The 11,908-nt window shown below is 51.8% G+C and overlaps 1 protein-coding gene across 1 annotated transcript; it reads right to left on the bottom strand.

The window, feature by feature from the left end:
* Positions 1–5,509: 5,509 nt before the first annotated feature.
* APOD (apolipoprotein D) lies at positions 5,510–10,891 on the bottom strand. Its single transcript, XM_035132861.2, has 5 exons — positions 10,804–10,891; positions 8,133–8,288; positions 7,790–7,911; positions 7,095–7,183; positions 5,510–6,124 (listed from the first exon to the last, which is right to left on the bottom strand). Exons 2-5 carry the CDS (start codon positions 8,253–8,255, stop codon positions 5,889–5,891), a joined length of 570 nt encoding a protein of 189 aa, XP_034988752.1. The 5' UTR covers positions 8,256–8,288; positions 10,804–10,891; the 3' UTR covers positions 5,510–5,888.
* Positions 10,892–11,908: the final 1,017 nt, after the last annotated feature.

Raw genomic sequence — 11,908 nt, 5'->3', positions numbered from 1 at the left:
ACCCAAACAACAACAACAACAACCGCTGCCATTGGACGCGAATCGGCCTTGGCAAGCGCCTCAGAACAGGGCGGCCTCCACCCTCTGGACGCAGCAAAAAGGCAGCTCCCGGCGGCCCCCGCGCCTGCCCCGGCAGGATGACGGGAGTTGTAGTGCAGCCGCGCCGGGAGGGCGGCCCAGGCCGGGAGAGGAAGAGCCCTTTTCTCCCAGCCGCGGGGCCGAGCGTTGGCCTGGCCAGCTGGAGAGCCCGGGGCTTGTCCCCGCTGCGGCGTCCGCTGGCCGGCTTGGAGCCGAGGTGGGCCTCCGCGGCCTGGTTCCAACCCCGGTCTCGCCCGAGAGGGAGGCGGACCAGGCTCCCCGGAAGGTGCGAGGCTCCCCTCGGCCGGAGGTTCCTCAGCGGAGGTCGGGAGTCCCGCCTGCCCTCGACGAGGCGACCCTTCAGGGCCTTCCCATTCATAGGATCCTAGAAGGGCTGGAAGGGATCCCCCGGGGTCATCCAGTCCAACCCCCTGCAACTTGGCAGGGATCTCGGCTCAAGCGTCCCTGGCAGCAGAGAGCGGGTCAGCCAGCCTCCCGGGAAGGAGAGTCCACCGCGTCCCAAGGGAGACCCTTCCACTCAGAAGGTTATTCCTGAATTCTATCCTCACAAGTACCCTGTGAGGTAGGACAGCCTGAACAGCCCAAGGGAGCTTCATGGCTAAGTGGGCATTCAAACCCACTCCCACCACTACACCACCACTACACCTTGTCTCACCACTACACCTTGTCTCACCACTACACCTTGTCCGTGCAAGGCTGGCCTTTGAAGAAAAGACCGGGCAGACGGGGCCCTTCTCTCATGGGTGGGCCTTGCCAGCTCTGCCCCAGGGAGAGCCTGTCTAGATGCTCCCCTGGCAGCCTGCGCCCATCCCAGTTCCGGTCCTCCATGACCACCCTCCCTCCCTGCCCGGCCAGAGGGCTTCACTCACTGCTGGACTGACAAGCCCACAGGGGCGGGTGTGCGAGAGGATTAGGGTTTGCTGCTCTGCTGTCAGAACGGCTTTAACAAGTCTGCCATCTCTGATCACTACAAGAGTCTCTCTCCCTTCAGGGGACACAGCATCAAAGGGGCCGGCATCCCTGCAAAGCAGCCCCAGCCTGCTCCAGGCAGGAGAACATCCTGCCCTGCTTGGCTGCTAATCAGGACGCCGTGTCTCTGCCTGTTACCTTGCAAGGAGTGACAACCCCCATCATCTTGCCAGCTGTCAGCCCTGACCAAACCAATCGACCAGCTTGCGGGAGTGATTGAGATAATGGCCAGGTTGAGCCTGGGCCGCTGCTGGCTCATCAGATCATTTGGGAGCTCGGGAGGAATGCCAGTCTCTCGGCTCGAGCACAAAATTGCCCAGGCAGGCCTCTTCCCCTTGAGCAGCTCGGATGAGTTCCACACAGTGGCCGCATGGCTAGGTTCCTGGGTTGCCAGCTCCCCTGCCCCTGCTTGTATTTTTATGCCGTGAACCAGTGGTATAGAAATTTAATAAAGCAAATAAAGGTCGCGCGCATCCGGAGGCGGCCCATCCTGTTTCACCACCTGAGGCGAGATGGGAAGCGGCTGTCCTGCACATGCTCAGCCCACCTCCCCCCTTGCCACCCCACCAAAGCCTCTCTTACCAGGGTGCACAGCTGTGCGTTCTGGCGATATCTCAGGAGAGCCCAACCAGATTGTGCAGAGGCCTCTCATGGGGCTCTTCAGAGATCTCACCCAAGACCAGAAGCCACCCCAACCACCTCTCCAGTAGCAAGGGTGGTGGTAGAGGGCATCCATGGAGGCACCCCATGGATTTGTCATCTTTCCGCAGGGCCTGCAAGACAGAGCTGTTCCACCTGGCCTTTGGACTGGACTTAGTCTGATCCCTGTGTTTTCCTCCCTCATGGCTTGTGTTTTATTGTAATTTTATTGGTGTTAGCTGCCCTGAGCCCGGTTTTGACTGGGGAGGGCGGGCTATAAATTAATTTATTATTATTACTATGATTCTCCCACCTGAGGTGCCTGCCTCAGTCTACCTCATGGATGGGCCAGCCCTGTGCGCATCCGTCACGCAGCATCAGGGTGAGTGGGCAAGGAGGCAGTGGCTTCACTTCAGCACACAGTTGCCTGGGAGAGAGTCAGGCTTTGTGGGAGCAGGTTCCCCAAAGCAGGTCTTGCGCTTGAGTGAGGGTGAGGTGCTGTGGGATGGCACTTGGCAGGCATGCAGCCAGGAGGGCCAGCATAGAATCACCAGGGCTGGCACCAGACTGCCCCCCCTACCCCCAACTGAGGAAGACCCAAGGGGGATAGAGGTAGGGTTAGTGTGAGTCTCGCTGACTCCCAGAGGAAGCCATGGCATTCGTCCCTGCATGATGCTGAGCTTAGCGTGTGTCACTGTAGTTCTCCATCTGAATACCAGCTGTGGAAAGGGCAAAATATTTAGAGGGACTCGTGTGCCAAGATGGCTATTGATAGTCTGTGGAAAACGGGATTCTTTCATAGCTGGTCGCCAGATCTGAGCCAAGGACTTCTTTGAACAGCTGGGAGTTTGGGGGGAGCTCAGGGCTGGATCTGGAGTAGGACCCAGAAGCCACAGCGTCAGGTTCAAGGGGGTGGGGGTGCCATCTGGGTTGGTAGAGGGAAATCAGCTTTTTGCAGGGACTTCTCAGTCCTCCAGTGAGAAGAGAGGTTTGGCCAGCCGCAGGGTTGCTGCGCTGCCTGTTTTCTCCTGGGCAAGCCAGGAATTTGTGCCTTTGGGGCTGCATTTGACTTTCCAGGGGCTGAAAGTTGTGCTCTGTCTGTTCAATCCATCCATCCGTTTCCCATCAGCTGCGAAAGTGGCCCAGTTAATCAGGTAGCAGATCTCTCTCTGCATATGTATTGCTTGGAATTCAGGTGCTTACAAAAATGGCAGGTGGCACCTGCATTTCATTTAGGACAAATTTCTCGTCTCACATACAGGAAGGAATCCCTCCCCCTCTCTCCTCCGACTACTCCTGCTATGGCACACATGTGCTTCACCTAAAAGCCATTTGCTCCCTGCTTCAAAAATACTGTTCTGGCCATATGGAAATTGAATCATCAGGTTTCTAAATTGCTGTTCTCCTTAGTCAAAGGCCTGGAAATGATGCCTTATGAGGAACGGCTTAGGGAGCTGGGTATGTTTAGCCTGGAGAAGAGAAGGTTAAGGGGTGATATGATAGCCATGTTCAAATATATAAAAGGATGTCACATAGAGGAGGGAGAAAGGCTGTTTTCTGCTGCTCCAGAGAAGTGGACATGGAGCAATGGATTCAAGCTACAAGAAAGAAGCTTCCACCTAAACATTAGGAAGAACTTCCTGACAGTAAGAGCTGTTCGGCAGTGGAATTTGCTGCCAAGGAGTGTGGTGGAGTCTCCTTCTTTGGAGGTCTTTAAGCAGAGGGACCCAGGTGACGCTGTGGGTTAAACCACTGAGCCTAGGGCTTGCTGATCAGAAGGTCGGGGTTCGAATCCCTGTGACAGGGTGAGCTCCCGTTGCTCGGTCCCAGCTCCTGCCAACCTAGCAGTTCGAAAGCACATCAAAGTGCAAGTAAATAAATAGGAACCGCTACAGCGGGAAGGTAAACGGCGTTTCCATGTGCTGCTCTGGTTTGCCAGAAGCGGCTTTGTCATGCTGGCCACATGACCTGGAAGCTATACGCCGGCTCCCTCGGCCAATAATGTGAGATGAGCGCACAACCCCAGAGTCGGTCACGACTGGACCTAATGGTCTGGGGTCCCTTTACCCTTTAAGCAGAGGCTTCGCAGGCATATGTCAAGAATGCTTTGATGGTGTTTCCTGCTTGGCAGGGGGTTGGACTGGATGGCCCTTGTGGTCTCTTCCAACTCTATGATTCTAGTCTTGGGCCCTCATTTGCTGCTCGTGGCATGTTAGCTAAGGCAAATATATGCAGCTGAGAAAAAGCTCATGGGGAGATGTGCCAGAATGTTTTCAGCTTCCTGCTTTATTTATATAGTCTTAATAAGTTAATTTTGTTAGTATTTATATTTTGACTTTCTATGTGAGCCAACTTGTAAGGGCTTTGGCCTGAGTGGTGGCAGAGCCCAGCTGGCTATTATTTAGAGAATAAGCAACCCAGGGAAGGCCAGAGGCAGCCTGCAGACCCTGCTCTGGCTCTCTTGAAGGGCTCTGGAGCACCAGATGCTTGGCTCCTGGCCAGCCACTGGGTGGTGCTCCAGGCCCACTTGGCGGATCAGCTTGCTTGCTCAAAGGCCCAGCAGGCTGCCTAGAGAAACTGGGCAGGTGAGGATGCGGCCAGTGTCCCACTTACAAACTCTTGGAGCTCTTCTTCCTCCAGCTCAGCTCAGCTTCTGCACTGGTGTGCAGACATTACTGAGTGCTGGAACTACGGGCCGATTTGTGTGGCACAGCAAACTGTTTAGTTGTAGTATGAAAAGTTACAGGAATTGAACAGGAGACTCTGGGGCGGGCACTGGGTGGAAACAAAGCAACTTCTCTGCCCAGCCCAGAAACTCTTGCAGGCGTAAAGAGCATTGAGAGCAGGATCATGTATTACTTCCCTGAAACCATCGCTAGGAATGCACAATTAATAAGGCAGGTGGAGGAGTCCCTAGCTGGCTGCCCTCAAACAAGCCAGGCCCAGGGAGCCAGGTTTCAGACGGTGGTTTGTCTGGAGTGAAGCAAACCACAGTCTCCTGTGTGGCCCCCACACTAAGCAGAGGGTTGCAGTTTGCTGGATTCACATTCAGCTGTTAGCCATTAACTCTGACATGTGACCGAGGCGTATGGTATGACTGGGGGGGGGGCACATCTCCACTCTGCCCTGATCCTCACTGGGTGGCCTCAGGGCAGCTGTTATTTCTCACCTGTAACTACCTCAACCATAACTGGTCCCTCTGAAACTGCAAATAAATTGCAAATAGGTAAGGCTTCAATTGTTGAGGTGTTTTTACATATTTTGTATGCCTTGTGTTTATCACTGGAGCTCCAGGGAGCCCCTGGCCAAGAAAACACCGCACCAGGGGCTATGTTTGCAAAGCTGGGGCGGCAGGTGGAAGGGCCCCTTGGGGAGCTGGCTGCAATCGGCGGACTCAGTGGGCCCCCGTCTCCGCAGCCTTTGCACTTCTTGAGCCCTCAGCCTGTCCCTTTAGAAGGCAGGCCGCCGGATAATGCACACCTCAGCAGAGGCCCAGATGTTTTGCCTCCAAATGGCAGTGAAGAGGTCTAGACACAGCTTTTCAGCAGGAGTGACAACAACGCTCAGCACCCATTTCAACCACCCACCTTTGGCTCAGCCTCTGACAGCCCCAGGCAAAGAGGCTGCAAGGAGGTCAGAAACAAACACACCCTTTGGGCTTCTGGAAATTCTGAGGTGCAAGGTGCTGTGCATTTGAAAGTTCCAAAGGAGTGAGGGGTTCTCACGCCAAGACCCACCCCACCCCCCGGCAATTTCAGCACCAAAGCAAGACACAATAAATGAAGGAAAGTCAGGAGCTGTATATATGCAAGCTGCTTGATCAGCCAAGTTTATTCTAAGCAGAAAAACTGAAGTTTCCTCACAAGAGAATTTGGAATGTGGTCCCAGGTTCCCAACCCTCCAAGAAGCAACAGGCAGCCCCCTCAGAGATCCTTGCTTTACTCTGGAGACAGATTTTAACCCAGAAACAGCAGTGCAGAAGGGGGCAGCAGGACACTACAACAAGGTCCTCCCCAGGACAGGTGGGTGCTACACGGCAGTAAGCGCAGGGCCTTCCCACCTGTCCCGACGGCCTGAGGGCTGGCAAAGTACAGCAGCCCAAAGGCTGTGCTGGTCGAGACAAAGCAGCAGCTAGCGAGGAGGAGCAGGCAGAGTCCAGGGCTGGTTGGGGCCTCTGCAGGCTACATGTCCGGAGGGCAGTTCTGCTGGTCGGTGGGCATCATGCGAGCCGTGTCGATCTTGTAGGACTGCAGAGTGCTCTTGAGGTGCGCCACAGTCTCCGGGGGCAGCTGGCGTCTTCTGGACATGATCCAGGCGTAATCCACATGGAAGAGCCAGAGGAAATTCGTGCAGGAGTAGATCAGCGTGTAGTTCTCGTAGTCTGTGGAGAGAACCCAGTAGGGGGCTGCCGGCATGACTGGAGGGAAAAAGAAGAAGATCAGGAATTGCCACCTGCAAAAGAGCTGCTGGAAGAGCTGGGGCTGCTTTGGCCGGCAGGAAAACGGAGGGACAGGAGAGGCCTGGCAGCATCCCTTCATTTCCCAACAAGGCCTCCCTTCTGTCCGGGGCAACAACACAGCCCACGATGCAAAGGGAATAAGGAGCCTGTTCAATGGTGATTCGGAGCCCAGCCGTCCCAAAGGGAAGGTGGGCAGTCAGAGACTTCACTGACTTTTATCAGTGAATGAAAAGGCAGCCTTTAAAATAGATGTATCCTTGCAGCAGGGAATGAAGTGGCAAAACTCACAGCCGGCAATCAAGGAAATGGCTCCCTGTGTGTTTCTCATGAATGAGGCCTCCATCTGCTTCCTTGCCATGGTTCTACTGAAGAGGGCAGGTAGAAGGAAGCTACATTGCACCAAAGAAGCAGATCATTGATAAAGGGATCGAAAATGGCCAATAGTGTGAGGCCTTTGTCCAAATCTATGGCGTGCTCACAGCTGGAAGACACTGTGCGCTGCAACACAAAGGGCACCGCGGGGCTGAAGGGGCCACTCCAATTGTCAAGGGGCTGATGAGGAATGGTTACAACTTTGGGGCAAATTCGGAATATTGTGGAGAAAGTCAATGCAGAGAGGTCCTCCAATGAAGCTGTGTGTTGGAAGATCCAAAACAGGTAAAATAAGCTGCTACTCCACACAGTGCAAGCTTAAACTATGGAACTCGCTGCTGCAGGAGGCAGGGATGGCCACCAACTTGGATGGTCCACCAAGAGGAGTGGGCAGTGAGAGGATTGCCAATGACTACTAGCCACAATGTAGCCAGCAGAAACCCCTGAAATGGGGCAGATTCCATTCTGCCTCCACGGTTGGCCTTGCAAGCTGCATCCTCCATGACCAGGGTGGACCAGCTTTTCCAGAGGAAGAGGAGCCCCCCCCCTTACTTACACCAGTTAAACTTGACCTGCAGCTTCGCCGGTTCATGGTTGTCTTTTGGGAAGGCTTCCCCCTCAATCTGGTTGATGGAGCCGTCAGAGCTGGAGGGAGAGCAAGACGTGCAGCAGGTGAAAGAGCAGCCCCAGAGAGCAAGAAACCGTTTACAAAACAAGAAACAGCATGGACACATCTGCAACTGTGTCTGGAGAAAGTGGCCCTGGCCACAGTCCCCTTGTGCCCCGGTGGCATTCAGATCTGTCTGCTTGGTGGGAGGCAGGCGGGGCCTTTTCAGCAGTGGCTCCTTCCCTGTGCAATTCCCTCCTGCACTTTGTGTGCCCAGTTCCCTCTCTCTGAGATTTTAAAATGGGCCTTTGAGATGCAGCTATTCCTGCTCTTGGTTTAACTAAATGTATAATTTTAAACTGCCCCTGTTGGATGTCCTGATCGTGCAGGTTTAAAACCTTCTATGTCTCTCTTTGTGAGCTGTCTTTGCCGGTGGGTCTTGGGCCCTGGAAGGAGTCACCAAAACACCTAGATAAAGGCAAGCCTGCAGACTCCTCAGCCAGAGGGAGGTGTTGGGACAGGAGGGCCACCCAGGAACCCAGCAGGAGCACTGCAGCTCTTGCCCAGCCACCCCCTCCCCAAACCACGTAGAACCCATTTTTCACCCCCCAACTCCTGACAAGCAGGAGGAGAAAGATACTTACAGGAGTTCTTTGTTCACCACTCTCACTTTCCCATTTTTCTTGAGCTCATAGTTTGCCTGGATACATTTCCCTTTCTCAAAATTCGATGGCAGCTTCTCGATCTCGTACCATTTCCCCTGATACTGAGAGAGAGGAGGGAACACACGGTCACTCCATATTCCTCCCATCCTCTTGAAGCACTGCTGTGAAACATGCTTCATCGCATTGAAGAAATCTCCTTCTGCCCTGCTTTTCCCTGCCCAGCCTTGGCAATGCCCTCCCCACCTTCACAACACACACACACACACAAACACACAAACACAAACACTGTGATAAGGCAGAGTCAGCGAGGGTTTCCTCCTACCTTGTTGACGTCAAAGCCCTCCTGGACTGGAGGGTCTGGACAGCTCCCCGCATGGAAGGTTTGCCCCTGGGTCCCACCGAGGAGTCCCAGGATGAAGGGGAGCAGCACCCAGTGGCCTGCCATGGTGATGGGCGGGAGCAGAAAGTGGCTCCCTTCCTGGCGGGGAAGAACAGCACAAGGGTCAGGGAGGGGTTAGCTACTAGATGGACCTTGGGGTCCAACTCTGCAATTCTATGAGTCTGGCAGTGCTGGGGTGAGAGGAACCCCCTGCCCTGCCCTGCCCTGCCCAGCACCACCAAGGCAGTCATTGAGCAAGGCTCAGAAAAGAAATGGCTTGGGTGAAACTTCATCCCCAGGTGCCTGTCGAAGAGAGAAGGCCGGCGGGGGGGGGGGGCAAGAAGAAGGCAAGGGTTGGCTCACAACTCCAGCTCAGCCAGGCGACCCAGCCAGACCCTCCAGGGCAACTGCAAATATCATCACCAATAAGACAGGTAGAATCGCTTTTTGGAAAAGAATCTTGAGACCAATGATGTAATTTTTATTTCATTTGAGAAAGTTTATCTCCCACCCATCCACATTAAGGGAGAGAGAGAGAGAGGAGAAAAGCATTGTGATTCCTGCACTGCAGGGGGGTGGACAAGATGGCCCTTGGGGATCCCTTCCAACTATGATTCTACGATAAGCCAAAGTGCTCCGATTGATAACCCTGGGGCTTGTTGGGCAGGCTGCAGCCTCTTGTGGCTTCCAGGCAGAGGAAATGGGTTTGCAGCCACTCTGGGCTCTCTCATTACCTCCTTGGGTTTTTAACTCCCTAGGAGCAGTCAGCCCATCTCAAGACCACGCCAGTTCCAGAGCAGAGGCATGGGTGGGAACCCCCCCCCCCAGGGCAGGCCATGCCCAGCTGCCTCTGGAGCCACCTCTGGGGAGTCTCTTACGAGTCCCTTCATCCAGAAGCTGGGTTGGCAGAACTGGGGGGCGGGGGGGGCAACCTTAGAAAATTGAGGCAAGGTGGAATCTGTTTTTGCCTATGCTATTTTAACTTGGGGGGAGTCTTAAATTATTGTTAATTTTTCTTATTGCTACTGTTATTGTTTTGTCCTTTTTGTAAACCACTTAGAGGTTTGTCTTTTTATAGCCAAGCAGTGTATAAATTTTATGAAATAAGTAAACAAAGTTGTGACAACTTTATTATGTCTTCAGACTATTAGAGATGTACTTCTGTTTTGCAGTTTAAAATATCTTTAAGATATCAATGACTCCCCTTCTTCTCTTTCCATGGTTCATCATAAATCCCTGCATATTTTACAAAAACCATGCCATTCAGTATTCCATTATTGCATCCATCAAAACTTGTTTACACTGCTGCCAGCATTTTCAGCTGTATACAATTATTTCCCATATATTCAATAAACGTTTTCCAATCTTCTTTAAATGTATGTTCTTCCTGTTCTCTTATTCTACAGTATATGTTAAGTCTGCCTGTTGCTCATATTCTGTCAACTTAAGTTGCCATTCTTCTTTAGTTGGGACCTTGCTTTCAGAACCCAACATTGCTCGTTTTCCATTTTGGGGCTAACAAAACACTGGATGCAGTAGTAGCATACCTAAATAACCTTTTTTGACACCTGGGAATTTCAGTCTGAATTATCCCCAACAGAAAGGACTGTGATTTTTTTGGGAGGGAAGTACTTTTAAACATTTATTTTCAATTCATTATGGATTATTTCCCAATACTCTTTTTCCCTTTTACAAGTCCACCATATATGAAAGAATGTTCCCTCCACCTCTTTTACACTTCCAGCACTTATCTGATTCTGTCTTATAAATCTTAGCAAGCCTACTCGGAGTTAAATAGCATCTGTGAATCATTTTCAGGTAGTTCTCCTTCAAAGAATAACATGCTGTAAACTTCAAGTCACTTTTCCAGAGTTTTTCCCAGAGGTTTAAATCTATATCGTGTCCTGTATCTATTGCCCAGTGTGTCATTGAGGCTTTAACAAACATTTTGGGCTAAAGTTTCTCTTTGTTTTGTAGAAGTTTTTTTTCGAATTGTGAGCTTTGGTCGGAAAAGCCATTTTTTCTATCTAATTTAAACATTTCATGTAACTGATGGTATTGTAACCACTCCGTAACGTGGCTCCTTATATTTGTACTTTGGGGTCTTTGTTTTCTCTTTCTTTTTTGTCAAAGAGCTCTGTTCAGTATCACTTAGGCTTAGCATCCTTATTGTAACCAAATCTTTGTCCTCAGGGGAGCGAAGTTGAGCTTCTCTCCATAATTTCACAAAATTTTAAAGATAATAATAAGCAACCTTTGGCCATTTATGGGTTGCATGGTCAGCTGCTGGTCAAGCATTTATCCCTGTTGGTAATTCTGGAGGGTCAATGCTTGATTTTGAGCCCTTTGAACCTTCTTCTTCTTTCTTCTTCTTTGGCGATCACTCGTATCTGAGTAAGATTGTCTTCCATAAACACGGTTTTAACAATGGGTCCGTAAGTAACTGTGTTGAGCCAACGCTTGCATGAAAAAACAGCCCAACTCCAAGCCCCTCCAGGCAGCCTTTGTTGAGATCCCCTCCTCCCCTTGCCTGTGGGAAGGAAGCCCCCTCAGAATGTAGTCTGCCTTCCACAAGCCTTCGAAGAAGACCCAAAGAGACATGGTCTTGGCCTACCTGAGCTCAGGTGGTGTCTCCTGTCTGCTGAAACTTCTCCTCCTGTGAACCAGCAGCAGATGCTCTCCAGCCTCTCTGGAAAGGATCCCTGCGAGGGCAGCTCCTTTTATGAGCCTCTCTGGGACTGGGGCTCCTGCCCTGACAAGCCACACCTCCCTCCCCTTTCACTCATCCCTTTGTTGCTGGCAAATGGTGCCAAGCCGGGGGGCAGGCTCTTTGGCATCAATGCCCTTGCCGCTTTGAAAGGGGGGCGTGTGTCCTCCTCCCCACCACCAGCAGCTGTCTTCTCAGTACTTGGCAGTCATTTCTTCAGAAAATGGACCCCAACTTAAGTCCTTATATTTTTTTTAAAAGTTTGCCTATTCCCATCCCCCCTTCAGCTAAAGATTCAATGCATTTGTGTCGGGAAGCAAAAATAACTAGGAGAAGCAACAAAACTCTACCGACATAGAACAAAAGGAGGGATGGGAATGCATGCCTCACTGAATGTTATTCTATGCCGCCTTTCCAATCAAATCCTTGATCCCATTGCCCAAGGGAAGAACCCTGGGCTCCAAGTCGAGATTGTCCCTCCCACACCTTCAATGAAAGGCCACCATTTCTTACCTTGGTCCTTGAAGGAGGTAAGGAAGAGAGACAATCCATTTACTAGATCAGGACTGATGGTTTGGAGAACAGGGAGCCAAAGACTTCACCGCCGGTCCCATTCCTGGGTCACCAGCTTCCTCGGCATTTACACAAACTGTGACCTGCTCCCCAGAGGGAAAGCAATTTCGCAAGAGGAACTGCAAGGTAAATGAAAAGGCACTCACGCAACCTGTTTCAGCTAGCTCAGGTTCATTCTTTTGTAGAGCGTTTGGAGCGCAAGGAAGAGGACCTAGACACACTTCCCTTGCTTGAATCCTGATGCAGAATGTGCCACAATGAATTAGCAGCACGATTAGCAGTAGCAATGGAAGACCCAGGCTGAAGTACCCCTGAACATACGGGGGGAAAGTATCTGGGATGCAGCAATGTCTGAGCATCTCATCAGAAACAGGAGGGCAATGAAAGGCATAACAAATAGAGACACCTTCCCAGAAATGGGGACCCCTTTCTTGGACCA

The sequence above is a fragment of the Zootoca vivipara genome, chromosome 5 (assembly GCF_963506605.1).
Source record: "Zootoca vivipara chromosome 5, rZooViv1.1, whole genome shotgun sequence".
In the NCBI taxonomy this organism is placed as follows: Eukaryota; Metazoa; Chordata; class Lepidosauria; order Squamata; family Lacertidae; genus Zootoca; species Zootoca vivipara.
This window is presented reverse-complemented; position numbering and strand designations above follow the sequence as displayed.